Here is a 23,709-nt window from a genome sequence, read left to right as displayed (position 1 = left end):
TTCTCGTACATTGCTAAATTGCAGCTTAAGGAAATGGCTTCTGCACTCTACAACGCTAAAGGCATCAATTAAAGATGATGTGAAGTAGATATAGGCCTGCTTCTGCAGGAAGTGTCATCACACCTTCTTACTACAATTTGTATTTAAATTGCCTTTATGATCAAAAAGACATTGCAAAGCCGTTCAAACAGACCTGAAAGAAAAAATGGAGACCAAGTCAAAGAATTGAGTATTACATATGCTGGCTAAAAGCTTGAATTAAATTTATTTGTGAAGATTGGAAGATGTATCACGAGATGTTGAAATAGTTCAATCTGGAAGCAACAGTGGCATATTGTTGAAGAAGGATGGTCATTTTTAATTCTCTGGCAAAGTCTGTAGGAATAATGGTGAGTAGGGTGAGCAGGACTGAAATTAGCAATATCACTGCCTTCAAGGGAAGCAAAAGATAAGTCAACTGTGTATTTTTAAATTTATTTCTTAGCTATTGTCTCATGATTGAGCGTGATTGGCTTCCACTTGATTGGCTATGAAATAATAATACTGATTATATACAATGCAATAATCATTAATAATTATAATCAATCTACAGACTCTGTACATGGCACAGGACGTGCTTAGGGGATTGGTTAAGTGGGTTGTTTGAAGATTTGTGCATTTCCTCCAATGCCTTGACTTTGTTTCTGCACAGTCTTGTAGAAGTATCTCTATGTGTTCAGCTCCTTCCCAAATTAGCTTTCTTTATTCTGATCAATCAAAACCAGGATCTTTCATCAGTTGATAGGCATTTTTGATTACTTCAGGAATAATTTTGCTGTCTTCCTGGATATCTCCTGTGAACAATTTCAGAGTAGAGTAATTGCTTCAGTGAAAGCATATAGAAGCACAGCGATCACTGATGCCTTGCAAAACAATGAATGCTGTTTTAGCCTGCACTGAAAGCTAGGAAGTTGGAGAGCCGTAAGGGTTTATTTCTATCTAAAGTCTACTTTTTTCTTTACAACTCAATCAGGTGGTGTGGGCCCTTGCGAGCTTGAGCCATAGATAGTCTTGACAACACTGAAGAAATTGCATATGTTCTTGATATCTGCAATCTGTTGGATCTCTGTGCATGTTCTACCCATCTTTTGTTCTCTATGTCATAGGTTTAATGCTTTTTTTTAATTGCCTTCAGCTGTCTATAGGACTGCTGGTTTTCTCTTAAGCTTTCGTCTTTTGATGTTTTCAGTCAATGAATGCTTTGTAATTATGCCTGATTGGTTCCTGTATCTCTTGGTCATTTTAGTCAAAGCAGTAGTGATGTTTCCTGATAGAAAGAATGGATGTGTTCACAGGTGCTTATTAATGTTGACTTTAGGATTGACCTAGTATTAAGGGCACACTGTAGCTCCTGATGGTTAGAAACTGAGAGGTTGATATTGAAGTGCTACCTAGTTAGGACGAGCTTGGATGGATCTTCGAGACCCTCACCATTAATTTTCTTGCTGCACTGCTTCTGTTACCTCCACTGTTTGGGAGCCTGGCTGAAGGCAGTAGACTGGATAAGACAGTTTAGCAATCATCAATACCTATCAGGGCACAGGTGATATGGAATGAGATTGCAATATTTTAAACTGTGATGTAGTCAAGCAACTACCAATATAATCAATAGTAGTACATTTTTGAGATTTTCAAGCTGTGCTCTAAATGTTCAACTAGTTGTTATTTGGTAGAAAATCAATTATAGAAAATCTTTATCTGTTGCATGCTCCATTACTTTGCTTTACAAGAAGGTCTAATTTTGTAGATCACAGATAGAATGCTGATACCAAAGTATTAGCTATAGAATTAGCAGTGTAACATGGAAAAAAGACTGAAGAATTGGGGATTGTTCTGCACTTAAAGCAGTGAAAGCTGTAAGGAAGTTTGCTCGAAATGTCATGGATGTATTTTATAGAGTAAACAATGAAAATATATTTTCAATAGCAACAAGCTCATTGAAGTGGAGAGAGAAAGTGTGTGTGAGAAGTAAATTTAGGGAGGAAATTCGAGCATTTAGGGCACAGAAGACTAAAGGTATAAAGTAAGACAGAGGAATGGGGGATACAAAAGAGGGCAGAACTGGAGGAGGTTTAGTTGGTTGCTAAGCTAGAGGGGCAAAGTTATGAACTGATTTGAAAATATAAGTAATAATTAACAAGAAAATAAGATACTTGCTTTGTGTTTGATCTTCCACACTATGTAAATACTTCTTTTCTCCAGCCATGTTTCTATCTGGAGCCAGAAAAAATGAGGTCTACAGCACAGAAAAAGCCCCTTCAAACCATCAAGTCTGCACCAGTCAAAAACAAGCACCTAAATGTTCTAATCTCATTTTCCAACACTTTGCGTTACCTTTGGCATCACAAGTGTCATTTAAATACTTACTACATTTTTTGAATGTTCTACTTCTATGATATTTTCAGGCTGTGAGTTCCAGATTCCCACCATCCTCTGGGTGACAAAACATTTCTTCATAGCCCCTCTAAATTTGCTTGTTACCCTAAATCTATACCCCCAGTCGTTGATCCCTCCACTAAGGGAAAATGGTTCTTCTCATTGAGATAACTCCACAGAGGCCAGGGTCTCATCACCAAGTCACCCTTTATTTGCACATGGAGAGTCTTTAACACTGATTTAGCTCCCTGAGAGCCAGTTCTCAGAGTGAAAGAATTTCTGACACTCCTGAATGTGTCTGTCAGACAGGGCTCCTTGACTGGACCAGAATAACAGCCCCAATCAGGGAGCTCATATTCTATGAAGTCCAGCTGGCTGACCTCATTACAATCACTACACTCATCTACCCTGTCTACTCCCCCATTATTTCACACAACTCAATTATATACCCCTTTAGTCTCCTTTGCTTCAAGGAAAAAATCCCAGTCTATCCAAATTATTTTCGTAACTAAAATTCTCCAGCCCCGGCCACATCCTGGTATATCTCTTCTACACCATCTCCAAAGCAATTACATCTCTTCTATGATGTGGAATCCAGAACTGCACATAATACTCTGGCTGTGGCCTAACCAACATTTTATCAGTTTCAGCATAGCCTCCCTGCTCCTAAACTCGAGCAAGTATCCAGTTTGCCTTCTTAACCACATTACCTAACTGTTTAAGGGACCAGTGGACAAGCACACCATGGTTTCTCTGATCCTTACTGCTCCCCAGGGTCCTACTATTCAACAAGTATTCCCTTGCTCTAGTTGTCCTATCCAAATGCATCACCTCGCACTATTATCCAGGTTGAGTTCCATTTGTCACTGATCAGCCTACCTGACCAGCCCATCCATACACTCCTATAAATCCTCCTGTAATATCCTCTCTGATTAAATATGCCACAAGCTGCAAATGTTCCAACACTGATCCCTGCTGGACCCCACTGAACACAGGTTTTCAGTCATAAAAACAACCCTCAACTATTGTTTCAGCTTCCTGTTACTCAGTCAGTTCTAGATCCAATTACCAACTTGCCTTGGATCCTATGCTCTTCTTTTTCTGTCAGTCTCCCAAGTGGAACATTATCAAAAGCCTTGCTGAAGTCCAAGTAGACTTTATCACAAACACTACCCTGATCTACACACTTAGTCACCTCTTTGAAAAATTCAGTCAAGTTGGTCAGACAGGACCTCTACTTAAGATTATGCTGGCTGTTCTTAATTAGTTCCTATCACTTCAAGTGTAAATTAATTTTGACCGTCAGAATTACTTCTAATAATTTTTCCACCACTAAGGTTTGACTGACTGTAGTTTCCTGGTTTATGCCATCCTTCTTCAATAACAATACCACATTGACTGTTCTCTATTTTTCTGGCACCTATCCTGTGGCTAGAGAAGAATTGAAAATTATTCCAAGTGCTCCTACTATTTCCTTCCTTGCCTCACTTAATAACCTTGGATATATTTCACCCACCCCTGGTGATTTATCTACTTTTAAGTCTACCACTCAAGCAGAATCTCCTCCCCGACTGTGCTAATTTCTTTAATTATATCACAGTCTTTCTCCCAAATTTCTATACCAACATCATCCCTCTCACAGTCAAAACCGACATAAAGAACCCTACCTATATACTTTGTCTCCACATACATTAATCACTGGTCCTTCATTACCCCTGCTCTTTTCTCTATTTATTCATCTATCCTTAATATACTTGTATAATAAATTAAAATTTTCCATTATTTTATCTGAAATTATCCTTTCATGCCCCCCTTTTCTCTCTTAGTTTCTTTTTTACATTCCTTCTTGCACATTCTATACTCCTCTACAGTTTCTGCTGTTTTGAGCCCTTGGTATCTGTTTTAAGCCTCCCTTATCCTCTTTATCCAATCCTAGATATTCCTTGACATCTAGAGTTCACTGAATTTGTTGGTCCCACTGCTTATCTTTATTGAAATAGTTTGGCCTTGTATTCTTCCTTTTTCTTTCTCGTCTCTGCTATGTCCCTCCAGCTATTGATGTCTTCTTTCAGCAGCTCCTTGTAATTCACCTTAGCATTCATTACAAACACTCATTATATTCATGGCAAACTCAAGATTAAAGCCTTAAAACTATAACTTCCAATAAATGTTTTTGTTTATTCATCTGTGTGAATGAGAAAGACTATAGAATTCATTGGCAAATAAATGCATTCAATCTTTCCTTCTAACACAATCAAGTTGGTTGATTTTAATAATTCTACCATTATATCAATTAAGAATTGGAGTGTTGTTGGATAATAAGAATACAGTTTTAACTCTTATGGACTCGCTTCAGTGAAAATGAAATACTGTGCAAGTAGAACAAATAATTAGAACAGGAAATAAGTAACAAATTGATCTAATATATTATGTAACTGTTAGTTTACTGTAACTGTACAGTAGCTGGACAGATTGAGCTATAACTAGTTTGGATGCTATAACAAAAGTTATTTTTATTGTGCAATAGACATATTTATAGACCACTGATTGAAAAGGGTTATTCAAAGTGGGAAGGACAAGCCTCAGTATACGTCCTGTCAGCATTGTACCATGAGGTATGTGAGAACACTGGCTTTAAGCAGGATTGTTAAAAGAAATTATTTAAGCCCCAGAATACCCCTTTTATACTGACCATGTGCAAGTGACAAAATTATCTTTTAATGTCATTGTATTTTTAAATTGTGAAAGTTACTTCATACACTATGTTTATAACCTGATGCAAAAATGTTTCCTAGCAACTAGACAAAAATATTGATGTCGTAATAACATACATTATGCTCCATCTCTTCTGCTTCCCAAGATAACATATGGTTGTATATGACTTAGAAAAATAGTATGAAGCTTGGGGTCTTTTTACTGTTGGTTTCCTAATGGACTACGAGATTAACAAATGACTTGTGAATCTCTGTTTCCCAGTGTCAATAACTTAATACCAGAAATACAAAAAAGATCTAACTACATTATATAACCATTAAGCTTTAGATCCACCTAAACCCCTTGCTGTCAAGAAAGCTCAAGTTTTATTACTTCTCAGTATGTAGTGCTGCCAAAATCTATGTCTCTGAAACAGCCTTCTAAGAAATTTAGGAATGGCTTGAGATATGTTCTCAGGAACAGTGGTGCTGATTGCTTCAGCAAAACGTCTTGACCATCTTAGATTTTAGGAGTGTAGCTGTACTGTCAAATAGCTAATAATAGCTATAAATCTAAATACATCCACAACATAAACAGGTGTAACAACTGGATCTCAAGATATGAACTGCATACTCTCTGTCTTTCACATGTCCCCTGAAGCTCTTGGTGAAACAAAGACCAGATCCAAATCATTAAGCTGCTTTAATTCACACTCAGTAAGTGAGCAAATAGTCGACACAAATTCCATTGAACTTAATCTCACTTCTCAAACACAATAAACCAGGCACCTAAGGACTAACGGGTTTGTTTTCATACTTCTTTCATTTACAATAAAGATTGATATTTTACGTTTTTAACTTTAATAATCATGCCAAGAGATACAACTCCCTGCTCTTCGTTAAAAAAAGACATGAATGTATTTTGTTTTGAAAATTAATTCTAAAATAGAAAATGATAAGAAATCTCAAATCATGGCAGGCCACAATACATTTGCATGCATCATTAAATGTAAGAACACAAGAAAAATTGTACATCTTCCTAAAAAAAAGTCCTTGACTTACTCCGATAACAGAACTTAATGTCTGTTGCTTACATATGGTTTTGTTTGCACAATTTACAGATACTGTAAGAAATCCTATTTGTTTTTAGATCATGTAATTAATCAAGGACATTATCCATGAACAAAAAACTTTTGCAAGAATGTCCTTCAAATTGGTCACTAGTGTGAACAGTAAACTTATTAAAATCTATATTAGTGCTACTACCAGTTATAAACTGATCTAATAATATATGTTGTTCTTTCCAGTTGTCCATATTTTTGGCCTGAATGAAATGCAAATCATTTCATTTTTGTTCCTTTTGAAGTAAACAAGTATAACATTTAAACATTTTTCTTGATTCAGTACCTAATTGCAGCACCACTTCATATGTTCCGCATGTGGATTTTCATAGAGATGATGCTCCAGGTAAGGCTCTATGTTTGCTGTCATTACACGTTTTCAGCAAAAATAAATAATTTCCTATCACAACTTACATATTTTATCTCTACACAGGAAATGAGTGTCATTTAATATAAGGCGAATTGAGCAACAATGTGACGAGGCGCAGGAGTGGGTGGGCTGGTTTGCAAGTCAACATAATCTAATGGATTATTCTTCCACTAAAATAAATGGAAGGAAAGTTCAGCATGTTTCTGGCTCTTCTTGCCAGATCCCCATCCTGGGTTCTGCCACTCAAGCATCAGCTGGTAAAGATAAAATAAAAGGTTAGGGTTATGGTAATAAGACCAGAAAACCATAAGAAATAGGAACATGAGTAGGCCATATTGCCTCTTGAGCCTGCTCTATCATTTAAGAGGATCATCGCTGATCCAAAACCCATATCCACTTTCCTGCTTTTACCCATAACCTTTAATTCCCTGACTGAACAAGAATGTATTTCAACCTTAACAAACACAAGGACTCTGCTCACAACCCTCTAAGAGAAGAAATTCCTTCTCATCTCAGTCTTAATTTGGTGCCCCTTAATTCTGAGATTATGCCCTCTGGACCTAGTGTCTCTCATGAGGACAGACATTGTATCGTCATTATCCTGTCAAGCCCTTAAGAATCCTATATTTTTCAATGAGATCACCGCTAATTCTTTTAAATTCCAATGAGTTGAGTCCAAATCTGTTTAACCTTTGCCCATAAGACAATCCCTCCATATCAGCGATCATCCTAGTGAAACTTCCCTGAACTGCCTCTAATGAAATAATATCTTAAATAAGGTTACCAAAACAATTTCAGTACTCCAGATGTGGCCTTGCCAGCACCTCTCACAGTTGCAGTAAGAGTTCTCTACTCACAACCCTTTGAAATAAGGGCCAACATTTCATTATTCTTCCTGATTACCTGCTGGGAAAAAGTGAGGACTGCAGATGCTGGAGATCAGAGTCAAAAAGTGTGGCGCTGGTAAAGCACAACCGGTCAGGGAGCATCAGTGGAGCAGGAGAGTCGACGTTTTGAGCATTACCTCTTCCTGATGCTTGAAATGTCAACTCTCCTTCTCGGATGCTGTCTGACTGGCCGTGATTACCTGCTGCATCTGTGTGCTAGCTTTCTATGCTTCATGCACAGCTCCTTTTCATTGCAGCTTTCTACAATTTTCTCCATTTAAATAATAGTTTGTTTTTCTCCCTTTCAAGATGAACAACTTCACATTTTCCACATTATACTCCATTTGCCAAATTATTTTGCTCACTTACCACACCTATCAATATTTCTCTGCATATATTTGTATCCGTATCACAACTTCCCTTTCCACTTACTTTTGTGTCATCTGCAGATTTGACTACAGTACATTTAACGGGCGGCACGGTGGCACAGTGGTTAGCACTGCTGCCTCACAAGCGCCAGAGACCCGGGTTCAATTCCCGCCTCAGGCGACTGACTGTGTGGAGTTTGCACATTCTCCCCGTGTCTGCGTGGGTTTCCTCCGGGTGCTCCGGTTTCCTCCCACACTCCAAAGATGTGCAGGTCAGGTGAATTGGCCATGCTAAATTGCCCATAGTGTTAGGTAAAGGGGTAAATGTAGGGGTATGGGTGGGTTGCGCTTCGGCGGGTCGGTGTAGACTTGTTGGCCCAAAGGGCCTGTTTCCACACTGTAAGTAATCTAATCTAATCTACTTCCTTCCGCCAAGGATATAATACGTATTGGAAACAGTTGTGGTCCCAGCACTAATCCCTGTGGAACCTCACTGGTTACAGGTTGCCAACTCCACTCATTGTTTCCTGCCCATTAGGCAACTCTGTATCCATGCCAATGCATTATCTCCAACACCATGGGCTCTTACCTTATGACTTAGTCTTTATTAGGGACCTTGACAAACACCTTCTACAAATCCACATACAACATATCTACTGGTTCCCCTCTATCTGCTGTGGTTGAGACTTCCTCAAAAATGTTTAATAAATTAGTCAGATGTGATTTCCCTTTCATGAAGCTATGTTGACTTTTGATTAGATGATGATTTTCCAAATGTTCTGCTATTGCTCCCTTAATAATTGATTCCAATATTTTTCCATCAATAGATGTTAGGTTACTTGGCCTATTGTTACCTGCTTTCAGCCTCCCTCCCTTTTTGAATAGGGGTGTCATATTGGCAGTTTTCAAATCCTCTGGTACTTCTCTAGAATCCAAGGATTTTTGGAAAATTACAACCAATGCATCCACAATCTATGTAGCCACCTCTTCTAGGATCCCAGGATGCAAGCCATCAGGGCTAAGGGCCTTTAGCCTCAATACTTGGTTTAATACTACTTCTGTAGTAATGGTGATGGTACTCCACTATATTCTTTAGTATTAATTGGATGCTCATAGTATTCTCCATTATAAAGACTGACGCATAAAGTGGAAGCCTGGATGTTAAATGTCTTCAAGGCAGAGATGATAAATTCTTGATCTCGCAAGGAATTAAGGGTTCTGGGGAGAGTGTGGATAATTGGAGTTGAAATGGCCATCAGCCATGATTAAATGGTGGAGTGGACTCAATGGGTCGAATGGCCTTACTTCCACCCCTATGTCTTATGGTCTTATAAAAAGTGCCGCTTATGTTGCTGAACAAGTAAATGAGAGACTCACACCAAAGGTCCAGAGAATGTGAGATGGCTTAGTAGTATTATCACTGGACTATTAATTTAAAGAGCTGAAAATGTGTTGCTGGTTAAAGCGCAGCAGGTCAGGCAGCATCCAAGGAACAGGAAATTCGACATTTCGGGCTAAAGCCCTTCATCAGGAGGGCTATTAATCTAAAGACCCAAGTAATGTTCTGGGGACCAGGTTTGAATCCCACTAAAGTGGAATTCAAAAGAAAATCTGGAATTAAGGGTCTAAGGACCATGAATTCATTGTTGCAAAAACCCATCTGTTCAGTAATGTCCTTTGGGGAAGGAAACTTAAAAGAACATTAGTGGTCTGGCCTACATGTGACTCCAGACCTACATCAATGTGGTTGACTCTTAATTGTCCTCTCGGCAATTAGGATGGGCACTAAATGCTGGCACAGTCAAGCCCAGAGGTAGGCTTTCTGCACAGCCTGCCCCTTCACCTGACACTTCCTTACTTGTTCTAGGATTGCTTGGCCCAAATCAGAGGGAACCTCACCATGTTCGCAGATTGAGAATTTTATTAATTAAAATAGAATTAATAAAATGGCATCATTGAAAGTGACTATCCAAATGACATAAAAAACAATTCTGGTTCACTAATGCCTTTCAAGAAGGAAACTTTCTGTTCTTACCTAATCTAGCATACATGTGACTCCAGTTTTATGCTCATATATCTGACTCTTAATTCCCCTCTCCAGTAGCGTAACAAACCTCTAAATTGTATCTAATTGATATTAAGAAACTAGAAATAAACAATAAATGCCAGCCTTATTGATTAACCCAAATCTCAAGAATGCATACTGTTAGTCCAAATTTTGTCAACCAACAACAGAAACAATTATTAGGTGCAGAGCTTCAATAATGTATCTTTACCCTATTCTCTGATGAACACTGAGTACGCCAGTATATCATTCTAATTTCCTACCTCAGATTCTATTCTTGCCTCTCCAAATCAGATTGCCCTTTATACCTTTTATGCCCATTATAGAGTCATAGAGATGTACAGCACGGAAACAGACCCTTCAGTCCAACACGTCCATGCTGACCAGATATCCCAACCCAATCTAGTCCCACCTGCCAGCACCCGGACCATGTTCCGCCAAACCTTTCCTGTTCATATACCCATCCAGATGCCTTTTAAATGTTGCGTTGTACTAGCCTCCACAACTTCCTCTAGCAGCTCATTCCATACACATAACACCTTCTGCATGAAAACATTGCCCCGTAGGTCTCTTTTATATCTTTCCCCTCTCACTCTAAACCAATGTGCTCTAGTTCTGGACTCTCCCACCCCAGGGAGAAAACTTTGTCTATTTATTCTATCCATGCCCCTCATGATTTTGTAAATCTCTATAAGGTTCATCCTCCGACGTTCCAGTGAAAACAGCCCCAGCCTATTCAACCTCTCCCTATAGCTCAATTCCTCCAACCTTGGCAATGTCCTTGTAAATCTTTTCTGAACCCTTTTAAGTTTCACAACATCCTTCCGATAGGAAGGAGACCAGAATTGCACGCAGTATTCCAACAGTGGCCTAACCAATGTCCTGTACAGCTGCAACATGACTCCCAACTCCTGTACTCAATACTTTGACCAATAAAGGAAAGCATACCAAACGCCTTCTTCACTATCCTATCTATCTGCGACTCCACTTTCAAGGAGCTATGAACCTTGAAGGTCTCCAAGGTCTCTTTGTTCAGCAACACTCCCTAGGACCTTACCATTATGTGTATAAGTCCTGCTAAGGTTTGCTTTCCCAAAATGCAGCACCTTTCATTTATCTAAATTAAACTCCATCTGCCACTTCCCATTGGTCCACCTGGTCCAGATCCTATTGTAATCTGAGGTAACCTTCTTCGCTGTCTACTACACCTCCAATTTTGGTGTCATCTGCAAACTTACTAACTGTGCTTACATCCAAATCATTTATATAAATGATGAAAAGTAGTGGACCCAGCTCCGATCCTTGTGGCAGTCCACTGGTCACAGGCCTCCAGTCTGAAAACAACCCTCCACCACCACCCTCTGTCCTCTACCTTTGAGCTAGTTCTGTATCCAAATGGTAGTTCTCCCTGTGTTCCAGAATTTGGAAACACTTAGAACTGAGGAAAAATTGCCAAACACATCAAATGTATAAGTTGACAGTTATAGACAGTAGGGAGGACAAAAAGGAATATGTTAGGAATAAATAAAATGTGATGCTGATAATGTACTAAAATATATAATCTGAAATGCACTGTAAGTAGAAATAGTAAATTTGATTTCAAAGCAATGTTTACATTGAAAGTATCATGAAATATGCAATATACACATTTTAAAAATTATAATCTATGTTAATAATAAGAGGTCTATCTCTTTAGATATTCTACATCTATAAAACCCGTATTTATTGGGTAACTAGATGGTGCAGAAAGTTAGACACCGGGACCTGAGTTCAAACTTAGCCTAGTCTGATGCAATGAAAGAGCTGGGTCAAGTGCACTGGGGACATTTCTAGCTCCACAAACTCAATCCAGGAAAAAGTGCTCCAAAAGTGAAAGCTTCGTTGCAAGGTGATGAGGTTCCCTGTGAGTTAGGCCAAGAAATCCTGGAACAAATGAGAAATATGCCAGGTGTGGGGGAAGGCTACTCAGAAAAACCACGTATGGGCTTTGAAATGTGTTCAAAATTTAATAGGATAAAAAAAACATAAAACAACCTTTCATCCCTCACACCCTCACCCTCCCAAGTCCCTGTACCCACCACCCTTTCCTTTTATATCTACCATGCGAACTTACCCAGCATATGACAGACCTCAGAACCCATGCTAAGATTAAATAATATAAATTTCTTAAGTATCCATTGCATAAAAACCCACTTACATTCCTTTAACTACATAATGCGTTATAACAACAAACATTTCATTCAGGTCTAAAATCTCTTATAGTATTCTTGGTTCTCATTTTGCTGCTAAAGAACGTTTACAGAGTTCTAAGAGGTAAGAGAACATTAACTTAGGAAAGAAGTATCTATGTACACACTGTGTCTCATTAGTATATACACAGTCACACAAATAATGGTACCCTTCTTGAACCACTACAATGGGTGTGGTAATGGTGTTGTATCTCTGCATGTAATACCAACTCACTGTATAGTGACCAACTGACAAAGAAGTAATTGAGATAAAAGTCCATGTTAGGATACTGTATGATGTAGAGGAGGATTTGGAGTTCTGGTTATTCTCATTATATTGCTCCTCTTATTATCGGTTTTGAAGTTTCAGGTGAGACAGGTGCTATCAAAGTGGACTTCAATGTGCTGCAGTGTATCTTTTTATGAGTACATATCACAAGATCAGCAACAATAATAATGGTGCAGAGGCAACAGGAAAACAGCAGGGGAGCTGCAGGAAAGAGCAAAAACAGCAACAGAGATAAAAGTGGCACAGAGAAGTGGGTATATGGTAGGGGAGCTGCAGGCAAGAGCAAGAACACAGCAATGGAAACAAAAGTGGTGCAGAGCCAATGGGAACACAGCAGAGGAGCTTCAGGAAAGAGTGAGAACAGTAACAAAGATAAAAGCGGTGCAGAGGCAGTGAGAGCATAGGGAGGGAGCAGCAGGTGCTACCACCCAGCACCCAACTTCCATTCCTAGACGTGATGGTACAGAGAACACCGAACGGAGAATTCACCACAAAAGTATGCAGGAAAGCCACACACACAGACCAAGTCCTAAACTACGAAAGCAACCACCCCAACACACACAAAAGAAGTTGCATCAAGACACTGTTCAAAAGGGCCACAACACACTGCAGCACACCAGAACTGCAAAAAGAGGAAGAAGAATGCTGAGGGGTGACCTTATAGAGGTTTACAAAATTATGAGAGGCATGGATAGGGTAAATAGGCAAAGTATTTTCCCCAGGGTCGGGGAGTCCAGAACTAGAGGGCATATGTTTAGGGTGAGAGGGGAAAGATATAAAAGAGACCTACGAGGCAACTTTTTCACACAGAGGGTGGTATGTGTATGGAATGAGCTGCCAGAGGATGTGGTGAAGGCTGATACAATTGCAACATTTAAGAGGCATTTGGATGGGTGTATGAATAGGAAGGGTGTGGAGGTATATGGGCTGGGTGCTGGCAGGTAGGATTAGATTGGGATGGGATATCTGGTCAGCATGGATGGGTTGGACCGAAGGGTCTGTTTCCATGCTGTACATCTCTATGACTCTATAACACCTCTACAATGTATTCGCCAAAAACGGATACCCCCGCAATTTCATCAACAGATGCCTAAGGGAAAGACAACAGAAAGAGGACATGCCACAACCCAAAGGACTAGCCACGTTACCACACATCAAGAATATTTCTGAACTGACAGCCAGACTACTACGACCACTAGGACTCAAAACAGCAAACAAACCAACAGCCACTCTCAGACAACAACTCACCAGGACAAAGGACCCAATATCCAGCATGAGCAAAACCAACGTAATATACAAAATCCCATGCAAGGACTTCACAAAACACTACATAGGACAAACAGCAAGACAGCTAACGAGCCGTATCCATGAACACCAACTAGCCACAAAATGACACGACCAGCTACCCTTAGTAGCCACACATGCAGGTGGCAAGCAACATGGGTTCGACTGGGACAACATTACTATTATAGGACAAGCCAGAGAACAGCCAGGGAATACCTAGAGGCATGGCACTCATCCACAGATTCTATCAACAAATACATCGACCTGGACCCAATATACCAGCCACTGCAGCGGACAATTGGAACTGACAACCGGAAGCGGCAGAGACAAACCACTATAAATTCTGGAGAAAACATCACAGAAACATTTCACAGGAGGCTCCCAAGCACTGAGGATGTCACATAGATAGGGAACAAAACGTCTGCAACACAAATTCCCAGCACAGCAAACAGAACCACAACAATGAGCACCCGAGCTACAAATCTTCTCACAAACTTTGAACCCAGAGCTGCTTGTGTGAAAAAAGGCAAGGAGAAAGGCAGAACCAGCCACTTAAATAGTGGAGAAAGGGATGTTCAGAGCTTGGATCATGATACTGTGGCATTAGGAAGTCTTTGTTGATATAAAGGGGCTGATCAATGAGGACTACTGGTCATTCTGCTAAAGCACACATTTTGTTAATGTGATTTCACTGTAACACAATTGACAAATTGGTGATACTGTTTCTAAAGCACAAACTTTTAAAACATGTGTTGGCTGTAACATCACCAACACTAAGTGTTGTTACTAAAGAGTGTTTTTTTTTAAATGTAGGGGTGCACAAGAACACAACCTTATAGAAGAACTACCTGTACCCTGTTCAATTTGACACTGACTCTCAAACAAGACTGCATGCTCAGGGGGTTCAGGAGCAACAACATGTGTGTCTGTGTTAGTCCTTGCCCCTGCAATGGAGCCTGGGTTCCATTCATCTCAGTTATCCCTGTTATTGAACAAAGTATTTGCTCTACCAAGACCATGTAGTAATTGGTGTGCAATGGTCACCGAATGTTAAAAGATCCTATACACAGGCAAATTGCACACCCTCAAAAGGAATACAGGAACTTCAGAAATAGGAGCAAGAGTCGGCCATCTGGCCTATCAAGCCCTGCTCTGCCATTCAATAAAATCATGCCTGATCTTTTCATGAACTCAGCTTCACCCACTCACCATAACCTTTAATTCATTTAATTAAATCATTCAAGGAGGTAGCCTCAACTGCTTCATTGGGCAGGGTATTCTACAGATTCACAATCCTTTGGGTGAAGAAGTTCTTCAACTCAGTCCTAAATCTGCTTCCCTTTATTTTGAGGCTATGTCCTCTTGTCCTGGTTTCACCTGCCAGTGGAAACAACCTCCCTGCTTCTATCTTATCTAATCCCTTCATAATTGCATATGTTTCTACAAGATCCCCCCTCATTCTTCTAAATTCTAATGTATGTAGTCCCTGTTTGCTCAATTTCTCCTCATAAGCCAATGCTGTAAATTCCAGGATCAAACTAGTGAAACTCCTTTGCACCCTTTCCAGTGCCAGTACATCTTTCTTCCAAAAGGAGACCAAAACTGTATATTGTACGCCAGGTGTGCCCTCACCAAAACCAAATACCGCTGGAGCACAATCTCCATATTATTAAACTCCATCCTTCTAGCAATGAAGGACAACATTCCATCTTCCTTCTTCATTAACTGTTGCACCTGCAAATAACATTTTGTGATTCATACACAAGAATACCTAGGTCCCTCTGCACATATGCATGCTGCAATTTTTCACTATTTAAATTATGGTCCATTTTGCTGTTATTCCTACCAAAATGGATGACCTCACATTTACCAACATTATACTCCATCTTCCAGACCCTTGCCTATTCACGTAATCTATCTATATCCCTCTGCAGATTCTCAGTGTCATCTACACATTTTGCTCCATTACTCATTTTAGTGTCATCTGTAAACTTTGATGCACTACACTTGGTCCCAAACTCTAAATCATCTATGTAAATTGTAAACGATTGCAGACCCAATACTAATCCAAGGCATACTATGAGCCTCTGATTGCCAGTCAGAAAAAAAACACATTTATGTCCTCTCTTTGCTTTCTGTTGTTTGGGAATTCGAACATCAGGACGCTCATGGACAACTCTAACAGCACCAGACCTGAACATCACACCGCTGACGTAACTTGGGAAATCCAGTGCTATGACATTGACATCACCCTTGAGTGAGACATGGAAGGCAGGGGTTGGTCACCTCAAAGAACCAGGTGGCAATCACATTTTAAGAAGCAAATCAACTCTAAAGGATTAGTTTTGTCATAAAAATTAATGAGTTGACTGTATCAACAAGCCTCCCGTGCAATAAGCAAATGCCTCACAATCCTTTGGCTCACCCTAACTCAGAAACCCAGCATTATCAGTGTGTAAATCCCAAAATAGGTGAGATCAAAGAGAAATTCTACTCCAATCCTGATCAGTTACTGAGCCAGGTCCCAAGGAAGACAGTTTCGGTCTCCTTGGTGATTTCAATGCAAGAGTTACACAAACCTCTGGAAAGATGTGATTGTGAAGGAAAGTGAAGGGAGGTTAACTATTAACAGAGTTCTATCTTGATGAAATACCGAGTCATAACACCCATCGACAGAGACAAATGCAATACATCTTGGAAATACTCTTGCTCCAAACAGTGGGACCTGCTTAACTATGTTACCATTCCAAGCGAGGTTGGAATGAACAAGGTTATTCTCATCACCCGTGGCAGGAGCTGATGACTACTGGACTGACAATGTCTTGTTCCAGATTCCTAACTCCATCAGCCTGGCCAGAAAAGTGCAGCAGCATTCTAAGCAGTGTTGATGATCTCAAGAACACTGCGAAGGAAGACCCACTCAGTCAGTGTCTTACAGTTAACCTGATGATGTTCAATGGACAGGAACTACAGAATGTCCACAGTGCCTGGTCTGCCCTTAATTCCACTATAAACAGCACTTGCAGCAAGATTTGGCTTTCTACACCAGAAATTATCAAGACTGGTTTAACAAGAATGACCAGGAGATGCAGGAGTGACTAAATCACAAGACCAAGGCATACCTGAATTAGAAACGCCACTAATACTCAAAGGAAAGAAAGCAGGTCTATAGACAAATGAAGGTTGAGGTGCACCAAAAACCTGATGACCTAAAAAGCTAAAAGAACAAATGATAGGTGGAAAGAGCACATAATTTACATGGCCCTGACATTCATGGATTCTTCAATGCAGTCAAAACCATCTAACACCCAAGGACCGATCACAGTAAGAACTAAGAACAGTTGTATCCATCAAGGACAGAGATAGCGGATGGCATTGGCAAGTGTACTTTGAGGATCTCCTCATTTGAGACTCTGCTGATGTAAGTGACGTTGACCATATCTTATCACCATGTTACTTATCAGCATCGCAGCACAATCGTAGTCAGAAATGAGGTTGAAAAGTTTATCTGACATTTAGGAACGAACAAGATCTCTGGCACAGACTGAATCCTTATTGAAATACGAAGACAAGACAAACAATATTCTTTAAAAACTTCAACATCCTCATCTGGAAGGGAAATTGCATGCCAGAAGATCTCTGAAATGTAGTAATTGTTACTATCTTCAAGAAGAGAGATAAGATCAATTGCAGTAATGACAGACAGACAAAAAGTATTTGCAAACATTCTCCTCAGTCACCTTCTCCTAGTGTCTAAACAGCTCCTCCTGGAGTCATAATGCAGATTTCATCCATCAAGAGGCAAAGTGAGCATGATCTTCATAAGCAATGCCCATTCAAAAGAGGTGCAAAGAACAAAAGCAACCTCTATACATGGATTTCTTTGATGTCACAAAGATCTTCAATTCTGTAAACCAGGTAAAACTGTGGAACATCCTCCTCAACTTTGATTGCTTGCAGAAATTCATCACAATCCTTTACCTGCTGCACAACAACATGCAAATTGTGATCCTCATCAACGAATCTACCACAGACCCAATTTGTGTGCAAACTAAGTCAAACAAGACTGTGTCATTGCACCAGAGATCTTCTCCATCTTCTTTGCTATGATGTTTTACCTCTACAGAACAAGTGGGAAACTTTTTAATCTGCATTATCACCTGGCCAGAATCAAACCTTCTCAATCTCTGTTGTTTAGCTGTAATATGCAGTCGATGAATACATGTGCACACACTGTGAGGCTAAGCTCCAACCTATCGTTGATGCATTCAAAGGGTGGGAAGAATTGGCCTTAAGCTAAGCCTGCTGGACACACTGTCCTCATTCCTGAAGAAGGGCTCATGCCCGAAACGTCGATTCTCCTGCTCTTTGGATGCTGCCTGACCTGCTGCGCTTTTCCAGCAACACATTTTCAGCTCTGATCTCCAGCATCTGCAGTCCTCACTTTCTCCTCCTTAGGCTAAACATCCAGAAGACAAAGATCCTTCACCAACCTGCTCATACTGCACCATACTGACCCTCAATTATCAAGATCTTTGCTAGTTCACCATCAAGATGGGTACAAGGTCAGAAGGTTAGACAGAATATTAAAACACTGCAAAGGATGACTAAAATATTAATAAGGAGTGAAAAATTAGAATTAGAGAAAGCTAGCAAGAAATATATAAACGAATAATCAACGTTTTATAGGTATTTAAAAAGAAAAGAAATTGAAAAAGTGAACACTGGACAATGTGGATCAACTTCCATATCTTGGGAGACTCATTCCAGTGAGGACAGACATTGAATGTGAAATTTATCATTGCCTTTGGCTGTCTGAGGAACTGCATCCTTAATCATACAGAGGACAGTCCTGACACTAAGCTCTACAGAGCAGCAGTGTTATCAATCCTCCTGTTTGCATCAGAAACATGGATGGTGTACAGTAGATACCTCAAATCCCTTCAGAAATGTTATAAGAAATATCTGTGCAAGTTCCTGCAAAACCACTGGCAGAGAAGGCACTCCAAAATTAGTGACCTTTCTCAAATCAACATTCCCAGTATTTAGCCATTGCCTATGGTCAATCAGCTGCATTGGACAGGCCAAACTGTCTGCATGCCTGACACAAGACTTCCAAAGCAAGCTGTCTACACCAAACTTTGTCATGACTAGTAATTACCAGTTGGAACCCTTCAATAACCTCTTGAAGCTTCCCTTGATGAATGCAATACTCTATAAATCAGTGGGAATCTGTACCATGAAACAACACAATACAGTAAAAAAGCACTCACAAAGCTGTTGACCATTTTGAAAGTCATTAATAGATGGAAGTCAAAATGAAAACAGCAGAAAATGCATGCTGAATACTGTGATGATGCTGTCATTTTATAAAGGTTCTTGTACCCTGGGGTTTTTTTTTGGAGAGGTTGTAAAGACAGAGGTGCTGAACTGACTATCAAAGATGGCTTAAGTATACAACCTAGGTTATTGTTTAAAAAGTTGAAACAATGGAAGTAGCTTGAATGGGAATGGCCAACTTTTTCAGACCAGGCTTTCTAGTTTTTGATTTCAGCAGTCAGAACCTGTTTGGGTCTCAGAAGAGTTAGAAGCTTCAGTGAATGATTGCTAGCTGCTACTTTCTCTGGAATTTTCCATGATGTTTTTTCCTCCTGGATTGGAGAGCCGAAGAATCTGTGTCTGAATTTGCTTTTTTGTTGCCAAGGGCTATGTTTATGGAATGCTACTATTTTAAAACAGGAGCAAGTGAGGACTACAGATGCTGGAGATCAAAGTTGAAAAGTATGGCACTGGAAAAGCACAGCAGGTCAGGCAACATTCGAGGAGCAGGAGAATCGACAATTCAGACATAAGCCTTTCAGGAAGTTGGAGGGTGGAAGGGGGCTGTGAGATGAATAGAAGGAAGTGAGGTAGCTGGGAAGGCAATAAGTAGATGCAAGTAAGGGATGATGGTGATAGGTTGGAGGGAAGGTTGGAGCAGATAGGTGGGTAGGAAGATGGGCAGATAGGACAGTTCAAGAAGGTGATGCTGAGTTGGAGTGTTGGATCTGAGATGAGGTGGGGCAAGGGAAGATGAGGAAACTGGTGAAGTTGACGTTGATGCCATGTGGATCCCAAGGTGGAAGATGAGACTTTCTTCCTCCAGGCGTCGGGTGGCTTGGATTTGGTGGTAGAGACAACTCAAGACTTGCATGTCCTTGGGAGAGTGAGAGGGAGAGTTGAAGTGGTCGGCCACAGGGTGGTTGAGTTGTTTGGTGTGTATGTCTCACCATTTCCGCCACCTACAATCTGACCCTCCCTACGTCTATCAGCATTCCGTAGAGACCACTCCTCCTGCAACTCCCTCGTCAGGTTTGTGTCCCCTCCCATCATCCCCCCTCCACTCCTGGCATCTTTCCTTGCTGCTGCAAGAGGTGTAAAGCCTGTACCACCACCCCCCCAACACACACACACACACACACACACACCCTCCATTCAAGACTCCAAAGGATCTTTCCACATCCAGCACATCCAAACATCTCATCTACTGTGTCAATTGCTCTTGATGTGGTCTCCTCTATACTGGGGAGACAGGATGCCAACTCAGAAAGTTTCAGAGAACATCTCTGGGACACGTACAAACAACCCCACCACCTGTGACCAACCACTTTAACTCCCCCTCCCACTCTGGCATGACATGCAAGTCCTAGGCCTCCTCAATTGCCAAATCCAAGTCATTTCTTGCCTGGAGGAAGAACCCCTCATCTTCTGCCTTGGGAGCCTCCAATCACATGGCGTCAATGTCGACTTCACCAGTTTCCTCATCTCCCCACCTCATCCCAGATCCAACCCTCCAACTCGACACCGCCCTCTTGAACTATCCTACGCCTATCTTCCTTCCCACCTATCCACTCCAAACTCCTTCCAACCTATCACCACCATTACTCCCCATCTGCAACTACCAATCACCTTCCCAGCTACGTCATCCCACCCTATTTATCTCTCAGCCCCCTTCACCCCCCCAACATTCCTGATGAAGGGCTTATGCACAAAACATCAATTATTCTGCTCCTCGGATGCTGCAGCACTTGCTATGCTTTTCCAGTGCCACAGTTTTCAACTATTACATTTGAACAGTTAATTACCGATAGGTACTGTATCCATTATACAGTTAAGTTTTTCAATAGTTAAGTTATTCTAAATTCCTCTTCCTTTATAAATACTATAGTATTTATTTTAACTATAGTGTTTAAATAAATTGTATTTTTCCTAACGTTGAGTTTTTTGACCAGTCACACCACATCTTGAACACACACTTCACATCTATCTTTAAAATAAGAAAAGATTAGGGTCTAGGCGGCCTTCTTAAAATATTTTGAGGCAGTCTGGTCAGATCCATAACAATTCCAAGCATCCTACCCTCTCACTTCAGGAGATACTACCTTTTGCAGTGTCTGCAGATCCAGTATCAGATCACCTCGTGATATCAGAACCCATAATAATGGAATAAAATCATCCTTAATCTTGAGGAGCTGCCTAAGAAGGAAAACATACTGTAGCCACACGCATAATAATAGAGGAATCTCTTACTGAGTAAAGATATTTCTGGTATAATGTGATGGTTGTGTTCTTGCACAACCTTGCCCTATAGAAATTTGCGCTATCCAGATAGTGTCCACTATTCCTCAGCCGTGTTACAGTCAACTTGCGTTGATGAAAAGCGTGTTATACCAGAAATACCTGTACAATTCTGCTGTGTCTTGGAGGGTGTCAAATTTCTTAAGTGTTATAAGACTGGTGAATATTCCATCACACTTCTAACTTGACTGTCACAGATTACCTAGAATTGGTACATACCTTCTCAGCACCAGTGCTACATTATCGATTTTAAAAATGTACCTCTAAAATTGAATATTTCATTGAAATGACAATCTATATGGTAATGATGTCAGTACATGGACATTAACCTTCATAGATTATTGGAATTGTGACATTTGCAACTTTTATACTGGAAAATGGTTTCCAAAAGTCTGGTTGAAGATTTGTAGCTCGGGTGTCCGTTGTTGTGGTTCTGTTCGCCGAGCTGAAAGTTTTTGCTGCAAACGTTTCATTCCCTGGCTAGGGAACATCATCAGTGCTATTGGAGCCTCCTGTGAAGCGCTGCTTTGCTGTTTCTTCCGGTATTTATAGTGGTTTGTTCTTGCCGCTTCCGGGTGTCAGTTTCAGCTGTAGTAGTTTGTATGTGGGGTCCAGGTCGATGTGTCTGTTGATGGATGTTCTTGCCGTTTCCGGGTGTCAGTTTCAGCTGTAGTGGTTTGTATATGGGGTCCAGGTCTATGTGTCTGTTAATGGAGTTTGTGGATGAATGCCACAATGTGGATGAATCACCAATCTTGGGACTCGTAGCAGAGGCAGTTATGCAAAGGTTAGAACATACAGCCCTACCACAAATCCAACCCAAACTCTGGATCAGATACGTCGATGACACCTTTGTAATCATCAAAAACACAGAAATAGAAAAAACACACCGAATCATCAACGCCACACTCACAGGAATACGATTCACGAGAGAAGAGGAAAAGGATAGCCAACTCCCATTCCTAGACGTGTTAGTAGAGAGAACACCCAACGGAGAATTCACCACAAGGGTACACAGGAAACCAACACACACAGACCAAGTCCTAAACTATGAAAGTAACCACCCCAACACACACAAACGAAGCTGCATCAGGACACTATTCAAAAGAGCCACAACACACTGCAGTACACCAGAACTGCGAAAAGAGGAAGAGGAACACCTATACAAGGTATTCGCCGAAAACGGATACCCACGCAACTTTATCACCAGATGCCTAAGAGATAGACCACGGAACGAGGACATGCCACAACCAAAAGGACTAGCCACACTACCATACGTCAGGAGCGTCTCAGAACGGACAGCCAGATTACTGCGACCCTTAGGACTCATAACAGCACACAAGCCAACTTCCACACTCAGACAACAACTCACTAGAACAAAGGACCCAATAGCCAGCACGAGCCAAACCAACGTAGTTTACAAAATACCATGCAAGGACTGCACAAAACACTATATAGGACAAACAGGAAGACAGCTAACAATCCGCATTCATGAACATCAGCTAGCCACAAAACGACACGACCAGCCATCCCTAGTAGCCATACACTCAGACAACCAGGAACATGAATTTGACTGGGAAAACACTACCATCATAGGACAAGCCAGACAGAGAACAGCCAGGGAATTCCTAGAGGCATGGCATTCATCCACAAACTCCATTAACAGACACATAGACCTGGACCCCATATACAAACCACTACAGCTGAAACTGACACCCGGAAACGGCAAGAACATCCATCAACAGACACATCGACCTGGACCCCACATACAAACTACTACAGCTGAAACTGACACCCGGAAGCGGCAAGAACAAACCACTATAAATACCGGAAGAAACAGCAAAGCAGCGCTTCACAGGAGGCTCCAATAGCACTGATGATGTTCCCTAGCCAGGGAACGAAACGTTTGCAGCAAAATCTTCCAGCTCGGCGAACAGAACCACAACAAAAATGGTTTCCAGTTTTGCAACTTCTAAATTATTACTCTAATTTTTACTTACTTTCTCCCCTTAGGTTCCGACTGCTTGGTTTCTAAGTAAATATTTAAGAGGATTCTATGGAAATGCAATTGTATGGGTTTGCATTATTTTAGGCCCTCCATTGGTACTGCATATGTATATCCATGATTATTATGTATTTCAAAATCTTAGTGCAATTGAACAGAATTAAATAATAAAGTAACATTTTATCTTACTTTTAAATTATTTTTCCTGTTTATTTTCTTTCTTATGCAAGTTTTTCCCACTGCACATTAATTTCTTGTTGGCAAGTTGGACAAGCTTGATCCATCTTGTTTTGAAGTTTATTACTGGTAGTGTTATGATGCATAGTTAAATAAAGAGATTTGGACCATGTCAATCAACATCTGTACC

The 23,709-nt window shown here is 40.6% G+C and overlaps 1 protein-coding gene across 1 annotated transcript in view; it reads left to right on the top strand.

The window, feature by feature from the left end:
- LOC132823598 (diacylglycerol O-acyltransferase 1-like) overlaps positions 1–23,506 on the top strand; it is a 195,773-nt gene extending 172,267 nt beyond the window's left edge. The window contains exons 15-17 of the mRNA XM_060837516.1: positions 4,943–5,030; positions 6,513–6,575; positions 23,351–23,506. Of these exons, the coding sequence (XP_060693499.1) occupies positions 4,943–5,030; positions 6,513–6,575; positions 23,351–23,506 (307 nt within the window). The remainder of the gene's footprint in view (positions 1–4,942; positions 5,031–6,512; positions 6,576–23,350) is intronic.
- The last annotated feature ends 203 nt before the right edge of the window (positions 23,507–23,709 follow it).

This window comes from Hemiscyllium ocellatum, chromosome 17 (assembly GCF_020745735.1).
Source record: "Hemiscyllium ocellatum isolate sHemOce1 chromosome 17, sHemOce1.pat.X.cur, whole genome shotgun sequence".
NCBI classification, from domain to species: domain Eukaryota; kingdom Metazoa; phylum Chordata; class Chondrichthyes; order Orectolobiformes; family Hemiscylliidae; genus Hemiscyllium; species Hemiscyllium ocellatum.
The sequence above is the reverse complement of the archived record's forward strand: the minus strand, read 5'-3'. Positions and strand labels throughout refer to the sequence as shown.